The sequence below is a fragment of the Petaurus breviceps genome, unplaced genomic scaffold (genome assembly GCF_028583685.1).
Source record: "Petaurus breviceps papuanus isolate PSGF00001 unplaced genomic scaffold, PetGlider_PUasm1.0 90644, whole genome shotgun sequence".
In the NCBI taxonomy this organism is placed as follows: domain Eukaryota; kingdom Metazoa; phylum Chordata; class Mammalia; order Diprotodontia; family Petauridae; genus Petaurus; species Petaurus breviceps.
In genome coordinates this window covers 9,514,881-9,533,874 of record NW_027187298.1, presented here as the reverse complement: position 1 = coordinate 9,533,874, position 18,994 = coordinate 9,514,881, and the positions used below count along the sequence as shown (strand labels likewise).

General features: G+C 37.3%; 1 protein-coding gene across 1 annotated transcript in view; it reads left to right on the top strand.

The window, feature by feature from the left end:
• Positions 1-245: 245 nt before the first annotated feature.
• YWHAQ (tyrosine 3-monooxygenase/tryptophan 5-monooxygenase activation protein theta) overlaps positions 246-18,994 on the top strand; it is a 34,786-nt gene continuing 16,037 nt past the window's right edge. Inside the window, exon 1 of the mRNA XM_069064818.1 lies at positions 246-707. Within this exon, the coding sequence (XP_068920919.1) occupies positions 414-707 (294 nt within the window). The 5' untranslated portion in view covers positions 246-413. The remainder of the gene's footprint in view (positions 708-18,994) is intronic.

The window sequence follows — 18,994 nt, the reverse complement described above, 5'->3', positions numbered from 1 at the left end:
CCCCCCCCTTCCATCCAGTCCCTCCTTCCTAGGTGCTCGGGCGGTGGGTGTGGCCGAGGTGGGCGGTGCTTCAGTTACCGGCCGGAGAAGGGGGCTGGGATAGCGTTGGGAGACAAAAGGCGGCGGGAGCAGCCCCAGGTTGGGTGCCCGAGGTGCTGGGCGGGGTGGAGGACGTATTGTGTGACGCGCCCGCCGTCTTCTCTTCCCTCACCTCCCGCTCCCCCTTTTCCTTGCCTCTCTTCTATCTCCCCCCTCCCCTCCGGCCCCCTCCACATTTTAGGCTTTCGAGGACTCTTCCTGATCTGGGTTGATTCTCTCCTGCCCCTACCCTCGGTGCTGCTTCTCCCTTTCCCCGGAGCCCTGTTGCTTCCGCCGCCGCCGAAGCCCCCACTCCCACCCGAAACCTGTCCACTATGGAGAAGACCGAGATGATCCAGAAGGCCAAGCTGGCCGAGCAGGCCGAGCGCTATGACGACATGGCCACCTGCATGAAGGCGGTGACCGAGCAGGGGGCTGAGCTCTCCAACGAAGAGCGCAACCTGCTCTCGGTGGCCTACAAGAATGTAGTCGGGGGACGAAGGTCAGCCTGGAGGGTCATTTCCAGCATTGAGCAGAAAACTGACACCACTGACAAGAAGATGCAGCTGGTCAAGGACTACCGGGAGAAAGTGGAGTGTGAACTAAGGTCCATTTGCACCACCGTCCTGGTGAGTCCTGGCTCCACTACTTAAAGGGGATTGTGGAAATACGGGAGAAAAGGGATGGTTAGAAGCCAGGGCTGACCCCTCGAGGGTCTCTACTACTTTGCTAGAAGCCGGGTCTGATCGTCTTGCTTGATTTCCCATTCCTGAAATGAGAGATACTGGTTCCACCTTCTGAAGGGAAGGTGGAAACCTGCATTATTTGACCCTGAACAAAGTTCTCTAGCTGGTAGATTTGGAATTTTTGCTAGGTGGCTCATTTCTGGTTCCCTAATATATTTCAGTACTTAAGACTCATTGTTTTTTGACGAGCAAATCTTTATTTTAAAACTGTCAAGAATTCTTTTTTACATGTCTAAATGAAACCCTCACTGGTTTGGTAGACTCTAAACCAAATACATACACATTTAAAAAGACAAGCAGGATTTGTTATTTTTGAAATAACAGAAATAAATATAAAAGCCCACCGCGAAGGCCTACTATTTACCAGTTTATTAATTTAAAAATCTCTTAAGTGGGGCTTGAAGAATTTGCTCTGAAATAGAGACCTTTCAGATATAGAAGTTTCACAGTTCTAGGCTGTTATATATCTGCTTTGAGGGGAAGGAATAACTTTGGCACAATTTGCAAATTCTGAAATACATTTCAGCATAATTTGCAAATGTAGAATACAAATGCTGGCTTTTTTCATAGGGGAGAAGTTGACTGTTTACAGCACAAAAAAATACAAATTGTGGTGTAGAATTTTCTAATTAATGCTAACAAAACTTGAATTTTCAAACTGGACACTATTAAAGGAATCTAAAGTTTTTCTACTGCATTTTAAGAATATATATTTAAAATATATAAAACTTAATTTTAAGGCTCAACAAACATGGAAAAAGCACATTCAGTGGCATGGAAGCAAAGCAACTAATCATTTTATTTTGGGCAGTATCAGTTCTAGGAGTTTACTAACATTTTCCTGCATTTGCCTTAGTTTAACTGTGATCTGCTAAAATGGAATCATTTCTGGCAAGCAGTAGGTAAGGGAAGTTTTCCAAGTTTTTAAACTGTTCTGCCTTAGTAAGGATGGATATGTTGGGTGGAGTGGGTGACTACTGTGATTCAGCCTTGTTACTGACAGATAACATTTTTAGCTTTGTCATTGCATGTACAGAATTTTACTCTTGACCAGTAACGTGTGTTTTTAAGTTAATATAATATTACAAATTATAAAGTTCTTAACCATTAGCCTAGGTCATCTGTTGTACTAGTGCTCTTAAAGATTTTGTGCATGGCAAATTTTTTTACATTTTGAAAAAGTGTTTTTCCCCTAAGATGTCTACTAATTTGTGAGGCTAAATCTATAAGCTATTTACTTTTATTTTTTACACATTTGATTTCATGTTTAATGCTTTTGTTTATGTTTTTCATTACCTTAACTAATATTTAATACATTTGCTTTTTTGAAGCGAAGATATGGGGGTGGACATCAAGTGCATCCACTAATGCTTGCTAAAAGTAGGTGTGGGCATCAGCAGAGTACTTTTAAGAACTTTGTGTGCTCTGATGTGTGACAGTAGCACTGGTTTTGGACTTAGAAGATTGGGGTTGTTTTGGGGCGTGGGTAGGGGAAAAACAGGGAGAAAGAATTTGTAACTCAAAATCTGGTGGAAATGAATGATGTAAATCAGAAGTTAATAAAGCATTTGAAAAAAAATCCACAGACAATATAAAAATATATTTTAACATGCATGAAAGAACAAAAAAGAAGATTGGGGTTCACATCTTAGCTTTTCCATTTGCTAAGCTATGTGAACTTCATCAAATCGCTTCATGGAGCTGGGCCTCCAGTTCCTAATCTATAAAATGAAAGTGTTGAACTAAATGATTAATCCCTACCATTTAGGCATTGAAAATAATTGTTGATTGAGGTTTCTTCTACCTCTAATAACCTACAGAGACTATTTTTGAGGTTATAGCACATTTCTACCACTTTTTTATAATGATCTTGCTTAATCAGAATGTTGAGACAATAGGTGTGCTCTTAAGGAAATTTTCTGAGATCGGCCTATGTCTCTTTGTGTAGCTCTTGAAATTTTGATACTTAAGAGTTGGGGAGAAGTGGCTGAACCAAAGAGAAAGTGGTACAGTGGATAGAACACTGGATTTGGAATCAGAAGCCTTGGGTTTGATTGGCACCTGAGAGAGTTAATAATGCTAACTTTAGATAAATTGTTTTGCCTTTGTAGGCCTCAGTTTCTTTATCTGTAAATTGAGGGTATTATTTGCATGACCTGTCTCACAGGGTTGTTTTAAGGAAAAACTCTGAATCTGATAAGGAGATATATATATTAATTTTTTTGAGGAGTGGCGATCAAGAGTAATTAATTAATTAGAATGGGGTTGTGCATATATTCCTCATTTGTTCTTGTTGATGGATTAGTATGATTTGAGGTGACCTTTGAAAGAGAGACAAGGGTCTTAAATTAATTAGCTTTGTAGTGTAATAGTTTTATGTGCCCAGTCCTAAGAGTTTTATGTGCCCAGTCCAAAGCAGAAGGCCTGAAGTTGAAAGAGAGAATTAGAGGAAGTCTAGAGAATTTGACACCAAGAGACCAAAAAAGTATATAATGAGTTATAGTAGCTGGGCTTGTTGGGATATTAGTGACTTAATTGTGAACTGGTTAAGATGTTTATGGGGGACGTGGATATGTTTCGTGCAGTAGTTTAGAAGTAACTTTATTAAATGTAGCATATATGAGCTGATTGATGAGAAGTAGCCCAGTAAAGTAATCAAGATGTTAGTTTGACTTAGGATTTACATCAAAGATGTGGGAGAAGTGACATTAAGCAGGGTCTGAGATTCTGTGCATGAGAAAGGTGAACTGGAGGATTCTTTCATATGATCTAGAAGTTGGTCATAGTATTTATTATAGTGTGAGGGAAGTCTTCAGTGTCTATAAAATGATAGAACTGAATTAGATCATAGGGTTTAGAACTGGAAGGACCTTAAAGAACAGTTTCCTCATCTGAAAAATGAGGGGCTGTACTAGTTAATCTAAATCTTTGGATCCTCTGCAAGGTTCTTTTTGGTTCTGATAGTAGTTCAAGTATTATGACTGCCCTCAAAAAATGTTCCTATTCAAGCAAACATAGGGCAGGTTAAGGAGGAATAGAAGTAAGCAGAATGAGGTTAGTGAAGTGTCTTCTAGAATTAGTGGGAGGTCATTGAAAGACTTGGTGAAATCAGCTGGTAAAATGGTATATATAATTTCAGGAATTAAAGAAGTCCATTTGGAGTGAAGTGATTAGAAGGCCTTGGGTTTGTTCATTTGCTGCTGGAATAAATCACAACCGACCTATGTTTAACTTCAATAGGTCTTGCACCTTAGCCCTTCCCTAATGTCATTTTATCCCACTTTCCCAAATCTGGCCATTCCAAAGCTTCTCTCAAACCTCCCATACTATCTTCTCCCTTCTCAACAGAAGGCTTCTGAAACTCATATTTTACTGAGAAAGTAAGTTATTTCCTTTCAGCTCTTTTATCTTGTTCTGCAACTCAAAACTCCTTGACATTACCCACATGCTCTCCTTTATTCCAGTCTTTGAAAAGATATCTTTTCTCAGCAAGGCCAACCCTCTACTCTTACCCCACTCCCAATCCTTCCCTTAGCAGATATACCCTTAAAAATTCTCTTTTATATGCAAAATTAGCTGAATTCTTACTTTGCACTGGCCATCCTGTACCTGGAATGTACTCCTTTCTCACTTTTACCCCTTAGAATACCTAGCTTCCTCAAGTTACATCTACTACCACATTCTTTATCCTCCCCCCCTTTCCAAGTCCCCAGTTTCTTAGTGCCTCTCACCCAAAAATTATTTTGTCTCTATTTTGTATATATCCTGTATGTACCTCTATGTGTACTTGTTTTCTTACCTAGCTATAAGCTCCTCTAAGGCAATGACTTAGACTTTTGTTTGTATCTTAGCACCTGGCATTAGTGCCATGATGCTTAATATAAATGCTCGTTGGTTACCTACCAGCATGTACAGGTCTCCCCCTTTCTTAAATCTTCATAACATCTTAAGCTGTAATCCTGTATCTTATTTCTCTTTGACAAGTCAAACTCCTAGAGAAAGCTTTCTATTCTCATTGCCCCTACTTCCTTTCTTCTCCCTTTTCAACTCCTTGCTTTATAGCTTCCAACTTCCACCACCTAAATGAAATTACTTCTTCAAGGCAATCAGTGATTCCTTAATTGACAAATCTAACCCTTCTTGACTTTTCTTGACCCTAGTAACTACCCTCTTTCCTCTTAGATACTCTATCTGGGACACTTCTCAGTCTTCTTTGTTGGATGAGCATTATCTTGGCCCCTGGCTGTGGGTAGACCTTGAGGCTCTGTCCTAGATCCCCCTATATCATCTCCTTAGTTCCCCTGGGTTAATTATCTCTATTGAGATGGCCCCCACATCAGTGCTTCTAACTCTTAGTCTCCTAAACTCCCTTCCTACATTTGTTCTTCTGTTGTTTCAGTGGTATTCGACTTCACATAACCCATTTTGTGGTTTTCTTGGCAAAGATACTGGTGTGGTTTGTCATTTCCAGCTCATTTTACAGATGAGGAACTGAGGCAAACAGGGTTAGGTAACCACAGAGTCGCTTAGTAAAGTGTCTGAAGCTGGATTTGAACTCATGAAGATGAATCTTACTGATTCCAAGCCCAGTGCTCCAGTGCCACTTAGCTGCCCTCTTTCCTACGTTACCCATTAGAGCTTTGCTATTTCCCTTCAAGGTGCCACCATTCTTTTACCAGTCACCCCAGGTTTACAACCTCAAAGTAAGCTTCAACTTTTCACTCTTCTTCACTTCACATATAAAATCAGTTACCAAGTCTCATTTGATTACCAAGTCCAGCATCTCTCATATCTGTTCACTTATCTCAAGTCCTGTGTCTGTCACCCTAGTTTGAACCCTTATCATCTCACTTAAAGTATTGCAGTAACCATCCAGTTTTTCTTTTTTCCATTACATCTTCCATGTGTGCCAAAGTTATATATTCTTAAAACACACCTCACCCTGTCACTCCCCTGGTCAGAAAGCTCTGGTGACTCTCCCACTGCCTCTAGAGTAAAATACAAATTCCTCTGGCATTTAAAACCCTTCATACTCTGATTGCTGCCTACCTTTCTAGGCTTATATCACTCTTCTCTAAATACTCTGTGGTCCAGCCATACTGACCTGTTTGCTATTATTCACAGATGATATTCCATCTTTTCACCTCTATTTTTTAGAAGGAAGCTTCTTTCAAAGCTCTGCTCAAGTGCCACCTCCTACCTGAGTCCTTTACTGATCCTCCTCCAATTACTCTGTATGTTTTTTGTGTTTTCTTATATGTGAACATGTTGTTTTTCCCATTGAATGTAGACTTTAAAGGGTATAGTTGACAGGTAATAGACAAGTACTTTTTAATTTAAGGTCTTAGTCTTGAGATGACCCATCCAGCATTTTTTTTTGTTTGATTGGATAAGCTATATTGGCAAAATGGCAAATAAAATGTCCAGAATTAAATTAAAAGGAGTCAGTTTGAGGGGTGTGGTAAAGCGATAGGAGGATCTTGAGTTTATTCAATAAGGACAAATGAGAAACATGAAAAGTTTTGGGGACAAGATTACTGCCCACATTTTGGAAATGCAGTATCCTGCATTTGGGTGCACCTTTTAAGTCAGTGACTTAGAACCAGAATACCTAGAATAGAGCCTTTGTCTTCTAAAATATGTTGCCTGTGCTGTTTTGAGAAGCCTTCTCGTTCTGAATAGATTTAATTCATTGTGATTGGAATTCATTCTGATATTAAGTACATTATGATGTAATGACAAATCAGTAAGTAGGATAAACTTTTAATATGGTTCGTGTTGCCCAAGTTTAACAAGCAATTCATATAGACAAACATTAAAATACAACCATATAAAACAGTTTAAAGGGTATGTTTAACTTGATAATTCACAAACCTCTGATTTTTAAAATCTGTTTTTGTTGATTTAAAATAACATCTGTTTAATATGATACTTGAAGAAGGTTAATTTGGTTCAATTAGAATCCCAAATCAATTTTAATCTTGAAATAGAACCATTCTGTCATTCTTGCAGATTGGTGGATTTCAGTATGATCTGTCAGTTTTGTATCTTAAAAGTATATTTTGTTAAGGTTAATGCACTGAAATCATTAATGAAGAACCTTACCTCCAGAATTTTGGAGGAAAAGGATATTGACTAGTGGGGTTGACTATAATATTCTAATGCTATAGTTCCCATTGTGTACAAAGCACAACAGTAGTAAATAAAAGCCATTTGAATATTTGTTTTTTAGAATCTTTTTAAGCTCTTTGGAGCTAGACTTCCTTCTTTGTCCTCCTAAGATAGTTTGGTATTACCCTTTACCAGTATGCAAAGTGTCATTTGGTTGGTATAATCAAAGTGGACAGCATTCAGTTATACTGAATTGTCTTTATTGTTGTGCACTAGATCTTTGCTCTCAGTTTAGCCTTTTGTATCATTTTTAATAGAACTTCTTTAATCACTATTGTTTGTGTTCTATCATTTATCACTGCCTTACAAAATTTTTAAAGTGTATGTAATTCCGCATAGGTGCAAACGTCCTTTGTCTTGTTTGTTTTGTTTGTTTTTTAAACAGAAAGTCACAGGTTGACCAAAAGCGCAACTGATGGACTAGGTGTCTGTAGGACCACATGTCTGTCTAAGAATTCATTTGGAGTTTAAATTTGTAGAGTATCTGGAAGGTCATGAAGATGCAAAAGAACACAAATAATCAGAGTAGTGAAAAATGTAGCTATGCTGAAACCAGTTCCATTGTCTAGAAATCTTTGTACATCTGTCTTGGACCCCTAAATAAAGAAGTTTAACTACAGTGAGAATTAGAAATACTTCACTGTAGTGTGATTTCATCTAGATGACACTAGAACTAGAGCATGGATCCCCTCCTGTGAAGGTATTATAGTGGATATACTGTGTGCTTGTGACTGACATGACTTACATTTCTGTTGAGAGAATTATTTAGTCAGGATGTGTACTTGGTCACATTAATTCTTTAAAATTACTATAAAAATCAATGGGACATAGTGAATTGGGGGCTGGATCTTAGGAGTCAGGAAAAACTGAATTCAGGTCCTGTCTCTGATACTGTTTCGGTCAATTTCATCCTGCCAAAATCTCTGAACCAGACAGTGGGTTATGGAGGAGTTGCAGACTTTTATCAGGTCCACTCCTTTTCCAACTGGTCCAATCCCATATCCCTCCACCCCTCCCCCCAAAAAATAGTATGATGGCAAACATCTGCACCCAAGGCTAATTTCTCAAAGAGCCAAATTCTTTAGGCAAAAAAAAAAGGTGGTAAAGTCTGAGTCTGTGGTTCTACAACATTCCTTTTTTGGCTGTGGATCTTAAGGGGGTTAGATTTGAGAACAAAATGAAGTTTCTCCAGTTGTTTTATTCATAATTTCTATTGTTAAGTTCAATACTGGCAATCTTTAGTGACATGGGATTTATTTAAGTCATTTATTAAAATCATTTAGGACATGGGATGTAATGTTTCTTGGCAAGCCTCCTTTACTATCTGAAAATGACCCTGGATTTTAAAAGGCTCTATCTTTAGGACTCAAGCTCTAGCAGGTCCTACCAGACATCTGTTAGAGGGTCATCCTAACTAAGTTTTAAAGGGCCTTATCACCAAAAAATTAGCAACCTATTGCCATGTCACCATTCTGCCTGTACTCTAGCATCTACTTTCACCTAGGAACTCAATTTCCACTCCTGGGACCATGGGCTTTGATTGATGAGCATTAAACTTATTTTGACCAGACCCAGACTTACCACTTCCCCTTCTGAAACGCTCCTCCCTTGCTCCCACTTTTTCTATTAGAATTTAGGGGGAGGACAATGTTCCTTGAGGACAAAGATTCTCTTGCTTATGTTTCCCCCTATCCCCAGCATTTGGTACAGTGTCTGTCATAGTGCCTGTGACTTTTTATTAATTCATTCTGGTGGTGGTGCTGGTGTGTGCTTTTTTTTTTGTTTGCTTATTTTGAATCACTATAAGGCCATCCTGATCTTTACTGTTAAGAGAGTACCACTGCTGAATGTCATGGATCTGTCAATATCTTTTGAAATCTATGTTGTAACATTCATCAGATTTGTAAATGGCTGTGAATTAAAACACCAGTTGGTATGGAGGTATCTTTTGAGAGGGTACACATTTTATACTGCTGCAATAGATGCCTTGAACTGCTGTAAATACTATGGAGAAAATGTAGTGAAACTAATGATTGTCTAAGCTTTAAGTCATTATATGAAAACTTGATGGTACCAAGAACTGAAGAATCACCACCTAATTGAAGGCATAGACAAAAGTCTACATCTTATAGCACTCATTCTCTTCCAGTGATGTCAGTGTGGATCCATTGTGTTAGGTCCCTTCTGTCAATAGTCACATGCTCTAGAGATTCCTGTCTTGTGGCACACATTGCTACTTTCCTAACAAGTTACTATGGTAATGGGTAAGCACAAAGCAGTTTCCTTCCTGTCCAGATGCTTTTCCATATTAAAGAAGATATTTCCTTTTGTTTCTTATTAATCTAGGAGTATAGGGTAGGGAGATTATGATGATATGATATGGCTAGGGAGGGGAAAAGGTTAATCAAAGGGGATGGGTGAATGAGAGTCCCCCTTAGTCCCTATTTTTTCAGAGAACTGGTAAGGAAAAAAATATTTTTGTTTTCTTATTTTGTATAGGATTTTCCCAGTTTCCTTCCTACACCTAAATCTTAAATACAGTGAAGTAGAATCATCACTTTAATTGATAATATGGATGAAAAGTATATGTGTATGATCTTTTGATGGCCAAATTATTGTGCAAGATAGTAGTGTTAAACTCAAACAGGAATAAATCCTCGTAGGATGATTAACTTAGAATACCACAAATCAACATAGTCTATGTTGTATTGTATTTTTATTTTGTTAAACATTTTCCAATTATATTTGTATCTGGGCCCCCCAGAATTTGACACCTGGTGTAAGGGGCTTTTTTTTTTCTGGTTATGTTTACAGATGACATACCTCTCTCAGTTTAGTTATATTCATTTCTAGGTTTTTTCCACATAAGTAGATTTCCATGTTCCCTTAGTCACTTTTGGACCTTTCCTATAGTTGGATTTATTCAGGATATGTGGTTCGATCCAGAAATATTTCTTAATTGACCACTATGTTCAAGGTAATTGTACTAAGAGTAGTACAAAAACAATAGCCCTTACCCTCAAGAAGCTTATATTTTCTTGGGGGAAGGGTGCTTATATTGGTTAATATATAATTTCTAGGATTTTACTTGTTAGTTGATTTTCACTTCAACAGCAATAGATGGTTTCTGTTTTTCTCGATAGCTTTCCAAATAACCTTCCATTAGCTTTTCTATAGATCTCAATTAGCACCTAAAAATAGGGAAATAATACTGTAAACAATAGAACCATGTCATTGAGGATTTTGTGTAGTTTGATGTAGTATTAAATATTTTATTCTATTCTAAAGTTTTAGCATACTTTTAAATAAGAGTCTAATTTCTTTAATCTGGAAAACTATTCCACCTCAATCCCTTACCTAGAAATGGTGACCTGATTCACTTTCTATTTCTACTATTCTCAAGTAGATTTGTAGGTGGAGGAGTTTTTTGTTTGTATGTTTTTTATTTTGCCCAAAGCAGCTTATGAAGATTATCTGCTTGGGCATGTATGTGCTTGGGCCTGCATCAATGAAGAAAATGCCCACAATGATGAAGTCACAGATCCTTAAAGAACTTGAAATATGTTACTCACCACAGTTGGTGGCCTGTGAAAACTCCTAAGTTTGTAGATATAGATAGAGCTAGAAGAAATTTCTAGAAGTTACCTGGTCAAGCCTCTGCTTTATAGAAAGGGAAACTGAGGACCAGCAAGGTTAAGTGATTTGTCCAAGGTCACACAGTTAACAAAACTCGGGTTTGGTCCCATGTTGCCTGACCATGAATCCAGTGTTCTTTCCACTGTATATCACAGCCTCCTGTCCTAGTCACTGCCAATTATAACTAGTTTACCAGATGTACTGAACTATTAGCATAGTACTACTTCCACATTCTTCTGTGGGAACAAACTTTCCAGATACTTTCTTATGTAGCGTCTCTCTTAATTTTGGCTGGCTAGTGTTGGAAAAGTTCTGCTAATTATCTCTAACCTGCATCTCTTGACTATTTGAAGTCAGGTTGCTTGGTGCTTAGTCATGATTAATAAATAACTTTAATATGGACCTGTCAATAATGCCAAGAAAATTTACTTTAGTGGTTGTTAGAAGAGTTCTGGAGATAGACCTTCACAGGGACAATTTTTAAATGGATTATAGAACAAATATAAAAGTCTCGAAGGATTAGAAAGAGAAAAATAGGGCTTTTAGTAGTTTTATAAAAATGTCTTCTAGAGTATGGTCTGACATTTGGGGGGAGGGGTAAGGAGGTGAACACAGTTAGCAGTGTCTAATTTTTTAATAACTGTTGACCATTGGAATGGCGGTGTGGCTATTTGAGGCCAAAGCAAAATATTTTTAGAGCTTCACTGCCCTGTGTACACAGAACAGATTCAAAGTGAGGGAACTGGTGTGAAAGGTAGATGATAAAGATGTTCAGTAGTGGTGGTGCCATAATAATTTATCAATGATGTATCTCTGAAAGGAAATTGATTGCAATAAGCCATTTTATTTTGCATCTGGTAGAATGCTTTCATTTTTGATTCTCTGATTAAGACTTAATTCTTGATGTTGACTTAACTATCACAATCTAATCCAGTTTCTGCATTATAAAAAATGGTGGTCTTTTGAAAGTTTGACATGGTAGTAAAGAGTAAATAAGGCCTTTACTTTTTACAGTACCTGAATTTCTCTGACTAAAAGTTGAAAGAAGTGGAATGAATATTCTTAATACAAATAAATACTTAAAGACATCCATTGCCTTATTCATTTTTCTGGGAAGTAGGTAGCTTATCAAAATGTGTGTAAGGACTTACCTGAAAGAAAAACTTTATTTCAGTTATCAGAGCTGCTTCCTCCTGCTCTATCAGTAGATCTTAAGCGTCTTATTTAAACCACAGGTTTAAGAATATTATGTAATATTTCAGCACCTATTAAGTTTTTTAAGTGTATGTGACCAATTGAATATTTGTCCATAGAGTAGTATTCTTTCCTGGTCTGTTACAAACCAAGAATTTCACCTCTCTATACTTCCCTACATGTACTCTGTTGCTTTAGCCAAACCAGACTATTTGGAATTCCTTGCCCTTCCCCAGTCTCTACCTATGAAATCCTGCTTGCCCTTTAAGGTTTGGATCAAATGACAACTTAGTTACAAAAACTTGTCCATTTTTTTCTCCTAACACCTGTATCCAACCACATAATTCCTGATAATCTGCCTTGTAATGTTTCATATTCTTCTTTGTATTAACTTTGTTTTATACCCCTACTAGATTCATTCATCAGGGATTTGATGCAAGGAACATCATTAATAATTAGGTGGTGGTGATGTTACATATTAGGAAGGCCTTCTCTAGCTTTTCTATCCGTAAGCAAGCCACTTCACCTATTCACTCCTATAAGTTACAAATATAAGCATACCGTACTGTTGATCATTGTTGGTATTACCCTGCAAGACACTTTTTTAGGTATTATTAGAGTCACTTCTAATAAGACCTGAGTTACAATAAATGTTGTGGCGTTTTTGATAAAGAACTTAAAGGATGTACACAATTAACATGAAATGTGAAATTGCAAAAAAGTCCAGGGTGCTGTGTGAGTTCAGAGGAAGGAGAGATTTTCTCCTTTGGTAGATTGTGAACTCCTTAAGTACAGAGACTGTCTTACTCACCTCTGCTTCCTTTCTAGTGCTTTGAACATGATGGACATACATGTTTGTTAAATCGTGAGATGGTATAGCACTTGTAAGAAGATACAAGAAGATCTATAGTTAATGGACCAGAACTATGTCCATGCATAAAAAACCTCTAAGCATAATGGAGAGTACTTTCCCACCCACTAATGAGTAGTAACTAAAGTTAAACTAGAAACTATTTGTGCCTTTGGTATATTTTAATAAAGCAGCCTTATTAACTTAAGTTTGCTTAGGCTTATTTTTTTGTCTTTTAGGATTAATGTATCAGACTCTTGCAGTGATTAAAGAAATAAACTGAAGAGCAATTTGAGAGAAACACTTTTTACAGAAAAATATAACAGAACTTAAAAATTTTTTAATTTTTTTTTCTTCAGTCTTATAGGGCTACCACTTTTGGAAGATATCTTTTTAAAGCATATTCTTTTAGTCAATTATACACAGTTAGTAATTCCTGTTTAGTTAATAAATACCTTAAGGATCTGTGATTTCATTGTTTAGGCATTCCTTCACTAATGCAGATTGAAATACTTTTGTAACTTAGTATAAGGTCTTCAGAAGTTTCAAGGACCTAAATATTCCATTGCCCTCCCAGTAATCTACTGATAAGACCTGTTGGGTTTGGGCAAGCTGATTCTATGACAGAAAACATGTAGCTTATCCCAGGGCCAGTATACAAAGCTTTTCAAACTTGGCAGCACCTGCCAGAACCTGTATTTGAATGGCATCATTTTTGTGAGCCATGGTCCCCTTCCACATCATGATGATGCATCAGTGAAGGATTTTATTTCATCCTTTAAACTCATTTTTATGAACCTGGTTATAGAATCCTGAATTGGAAGGAGTCTCAGGAGTTACTTAATACAGCCCATAAATTCCTTCCCTAATTATATGTGAATATTCCACTCTTGATTTACACACACATTTTTTTTTTTAAACTAGACCTGTGATTTCCACTGGTCATTTTGTAAATTAGGATCCTTCTGAATTTCCTTGAGTGCTCAGAGGTTAAGTGAGTTGCCCAGGCTCACAATCAGAATATATCAGAGGTAGAATTTGTACCAGTGCCTTGCTGACCTGGAGACCAGTCTCTGTCAGTGAGGCCACATTGCTTCTACTGTTGGGACTGCCATAGTTGAATAGAACTAGAGGAAATCCTGGTAGTCAGTTTCTGAAAAATATACTAGCTGTGTGACCCTGGCGAGTTACTTACACACCTCTGACACCCCAGGGAGCTCTCTTTAGACTACAGGTTGCAGAACAGCCTGGTTTCCTTGCTAGGGATTCCCTATATCAATCACATATGTAGACCAATAAAAGAAACAAAAACACCCAACTAAAACCTATGTCAGCTACTGACACACATATTTAGTTTGACTGTCAATACCACTGATAATACCATTTAATAGATGTCCTCAATGATTGAGGGAAATAGGGCCATGAATTTAATCTAAAAGAAGTTTGAACTCTAGAGGAAATAAGGGGGGGGAGGAATCTGTTAACCAGTCTTTCCATAAGGATTGACCTCTTTTCTGAGAACTACCAACAAATTGGGTGAGTCCTCAAATGCTCTATAGCTGTTTTTGATTCAGTCTTTATAATAATAGTATTTTTGTTTTTCTTATATTCTTAGTCATCTGGATGAAACAAATATAGGTTCTTAAACTCGTAGTTTTGTTGCAGATACAGTGGGAATTCTTTCTTAAATAATTATCTGGAAAATCAGCCCCCTGGTAATTAGATGTTAATGGTCTTTTCTATAATTGCATTGCTTTTTTAGACTTAAAAAAAGGTAATCTTGTTACACACTTTAGGAGACATTTCTTTCCATGTAGGCACAGGACCATTATCTTTCCACAGTTCACATCTTAGAGTCCTTAGCCTAAGTGCCACCTTCTCCTGAAAGGCTTTCCTCATTCTCTCTTCCCACAATTATTTTGTATTTGCCTTCATTAGATATATATTCACTTGTGTTCACATTATTTCCTCAACAGGCTATAAGCAACTTGAGGTCGAGAATGGTTTCATTTTTGTCTATTTTTCCAGTGTCAGGCATGTGATAGTTGCTCAGTAAGTACGTCTAGATTATTCTGTCGTTTTGGGGGGGTAGATCAAAACTTGATCCACATATACTAGGGCTAGCAAAGCAATGTGACCTATTTTTAATTCTTATAACATCCTTACTATGACTTCAGGATGTCTGTCCAATTTAAGATTACTCATGACTAAACCAAGATTGTGACTTCCTGTGCAGCTTTTTTTTTCCTTTTAAGGAAAATGAACATTTTTATTTCCTTGCCACTCTTTCTCTTTTGCTTTGCAGTAAGTAGGTACTCATTTCAGAATTCTTGAATGACTAAAATAGCTTTTGGATGCTAATGTATCAATGATAAACTACTTCATTATTTGGCCATCACATTTATTCTTTGGAACTAACTTATTTTTAATGCTGGCAGACAAAATTTTGGAGTTTCAAGATTGTTTTTGATGTGCACCAATAAATTTTGAAAGATAATATTAGAAACACCAATAGATGTTTATATTTAGCTGTCCTCTGGCTCCTGAATGCTGACTGCCATCTTATCTTCACAGAAATGCTGCAGAGATGATATGGATATAATAAGAGCTAGAACCTGTTTTCTAGGACCTCATTCATTATAAAGTAGAGAGGAGGCTCTTCCAAGAAAAGGATTGTGAGCTGGTAACCAGGTTAAGGGGCCAAGTGCCATAACTATCAATGGGAGCTTCACATTCATTCCCTAACAGCTTTGTGTAAGATGGGACAGCAGCTCTACCCCTTGGATAATATTGTAGACTGCCCCTTCTTTCTCCTTCCCAACCAACAACAGCAGCAGCAAGTACACACTTTGTGGTGGGAAGCCATCTTATGATATGACTTGTAGATGAAGTGGCAAGAAATGTGAAATACTTTGTCAGAAAATGTTTTCTGTTGAAAAATTGAGATAGAGGGAGCCCACCATGGCCTAGGTGAGGCCACCCCATTTTACACAAAGAAACCAGACACCATAGCAATTGCTCCTGCCCCAGGATGTAGTGTTTTCCAGGGAACTGTTGCTTAGTGATGATATTATTAGAATTATTGGAATAGTTAAGTTTTCTTCATATATATTTGCTTCATTTTAGCCATTTTTTATCAAAAGCTTTACAAAATGTATCACAGGTATTCTTGCCTTCTTAAGCAAAGAATGCTCCCTAGAAGTAAAACATTTCCTTAATGGCTTTGGGGTCCATGAAGGAGCCGAGCCATGGACCTTGCTAATTGTGGTTAGCTTCCTTCCTGAGAATTCCAGCTTTTCTCAGTGTGCTTTGTCTTTGGGCACAGGAATTTCTCTCACTACTGTTCTAAATTTAACTGATTGAAACACTATAATAAGCCTACTAACTTTTTTGCTCCCTGAACCTTTTTGGTTTGCTTCCAGAGACAACTCTGGTCTAATCCCTAAATTATATTTCTCCACTAATGTTAGTACTACTAGACAGTTGATTACTTCATTCTGACATCTACTCCACTTTTTTCTACCCACCTAAAAATGTATTTTCTAATACTTACTCACAAATTCATTCTGCAAATTCAGAAATGGTTATAGTAAGAGATCAATATGCCCACTGCCACACTGTGACTTTTAAGTTTTCTCATCTAATATTTAAAAGTCCCCCAATTTAGCTATGCCATATGATTCTCTCAAGGCTAAGAATCCACTCAGTGGTAGCTCCCTAAAAAAGGGGTTCTTCTGTACTTCAGTACTGACTTGGGATCCTCCCATCTATGTGTTCTGAACCTAATTTGCCTGTCCTGTGATCTCATGCACACATTCAAACATTCTCTAGATTAACAAACTGTGCTCCATCTACATTATTGCATCGCAAAATTTCACATGCAATCAGTTGTATCAGGGGTTCTTAATCTTTTTTGGTTTGTACTTAAATGACTAGGTGAAGCCCTATGGACCTCTTCTCATGATGTTTTTAATGCATAAAATACATAAGATTACAAAGAAATCTAATTATATTGAAATACACTTGTCAAAAAGGACTCTAGATCATCTTGCCCAGCCGTCCCATTTTACAGTTGAGGAACTTGAGGCCCAGAGAGAGGAAGTAACCTGCCTAGGGTTACATAGACAGGAAATTGTATCATCTCAAAAATATCAGACCATCACCATACTTAAAAAAAATAAGTCGAAAATGTTGTAGGATCATCACTGTTAATATAATTTCTACTGCTGTGCCCTTTGGAACAGAAATGCCTGAGGAGCATGGGGTGTATCAAAATTTAGAGCTGCAAGGGGGCAGCTAGGTGGCGCAGTGAATAGAGCACCAGCCCTGGATTCAGGAGGACCTGCGTTCAAATGTGACCTCAGACACTTAACACAAAAACTAGCTGTGTGACCTTGGGCAAGTCACTTAACCCCAGGTGCCCTCCAAAAAGCCAAAAAAAAAAAAAGAAGAAAAAATTTAGAGCTGCTGACTATAGCCCCTCAGTGCTATGCTTTTTTCATTACTTCATCTGCTTTTTGTAGTTCTCTTTCTTGTTATCAGTGATTGAAACTTCTTGTTCCTTACTATTAATATACCTATAAGTACCAAGACTTTTCTGATCTTATGATTTTGGAAGTAAGATCACCAAGTTTGTAAGAATTGGGTTTTATATCAATTTAATTTAATACCCAATTAAATATTCCTGAGGCAGGGCTCTTTTGAGCAAAATAGATAAGCTTTTATTAATACATGGATTTACTTGTATGGTATCTCTGCTGCTAAGACCTCTTTTCATTTAAATGAGATTTCTGGGATATCTGGATCCCATTCAAAATGTTACTAAGTTATATATAAGTTATACATAGTCAAGGTATCTTCCATAGTTTTGTTTTTTTATGACTTTTTTCTAGCATCTCTGGCATTTTTAAATCTTTTCTATTAGTGATTGTGATGAGGAAATACTTTTTTTTTTTACTTCCTATTCTACCAGGATTTTCCTCCTATCCTTAGAGCTCTGTTCCATGTAGGCTTATGGTCTCTTTGGCTGCAGAACTCTCACTTTCAGCCCACTTTCCCATTTCCTAAAGAGCATGATTTTTAACAGAACTTGATAGGTTCAGCTGATCTCTTTTAAGATCTTTTTACATGTGTACTTCTTTAATGCAAACATCATGACAGAATCCTAATAGTAAAAAGGAGTGTTCAAGTTTTACTTACTGACTCTAATCCTTGGCAGATTTCTTCGGAGCCAGTTTTCTCATCTACATTTTATTTTTTTTTGGCGGGGGGTGGGGTGAGAAGGCTGGGCAGTTGGGGTTAAGTGACTTGCCAAGGTCACATGGCTAGTCAGTGTTAAGTGTCTGAGGCCAGCTTTGAACTCAGGTCCTCCTGACTCCAGGGCTGGTGCTCCATTCACTGTGCCGTCTAGATGCACCTCATCTACATTTTCAATTTAAGTATTAAGGAAAAATTTTTTGTAAACCTTTAAATCATCAGAGTAGCTTTTAATAATATAAATATGTGACTGAATGACCTTTTGTTCTAAGTAGCTGTCATTCCTGTGTTAGCCAGTGCCAGTGATTAAGATGCCACATTCAGGGTTAGCTAACTGATAATCTGAGTTTTAAGTAAGATCTTATGGTTTAGGTTAGTTTTATTTGAGTTCTTCAAAACAAGTCTTATACGGATGAAGAAATTGAGGCTAGGAAGGGTAATTTGCCCAAGGTCATACAACAATAACAAGCTGGCTTTATTTAAGGCTTTGTAAGGTTTGCAAAAACAATTTCTGTATATTATCTCGTTTGTTCTCATAAGAACCTTTCTAGGTGTAGGTGCTTTTATTATTCCCATTTTAGAGATGAACAAACCGAAGCAGAGAGAAGTTAAGTGATTTGCTCAGGGTTGCAGAGCTAGTAAGTTTCAAAGGAAGAATTCAAACACCCAGATATTCATGATTACACATCCAGACAGCACTATCCAATAGTAATAATAATAATGATAGCTAGCATTTATAAAGTGCTTTAGAAATATTTCATCCTCAAGGGAGGGGTAGGTGCTTTTTATTCCCATTTTACATATAAGTAAACTGGCACAGATTGTTTAAATGACTTGTCCCAGGGTCACAGTAAATGTCTTGAGCTCAGGGCTTCCTGAGTCCAACGCTTTATTCACTAATGCCTTTACAACTTCTGTCTTTAATTATTGATTGTTTTGTACCCTCTGTGCTCTGTTCTCATTCCCCAGAGTCACCTTAAGTTTAAAGTTTTAACTTTCCCAAATTTCTTTTGCTGTCTAATCTTAAACTAAGAGGCTTATAAAACTACAGCATTTTTAAGCA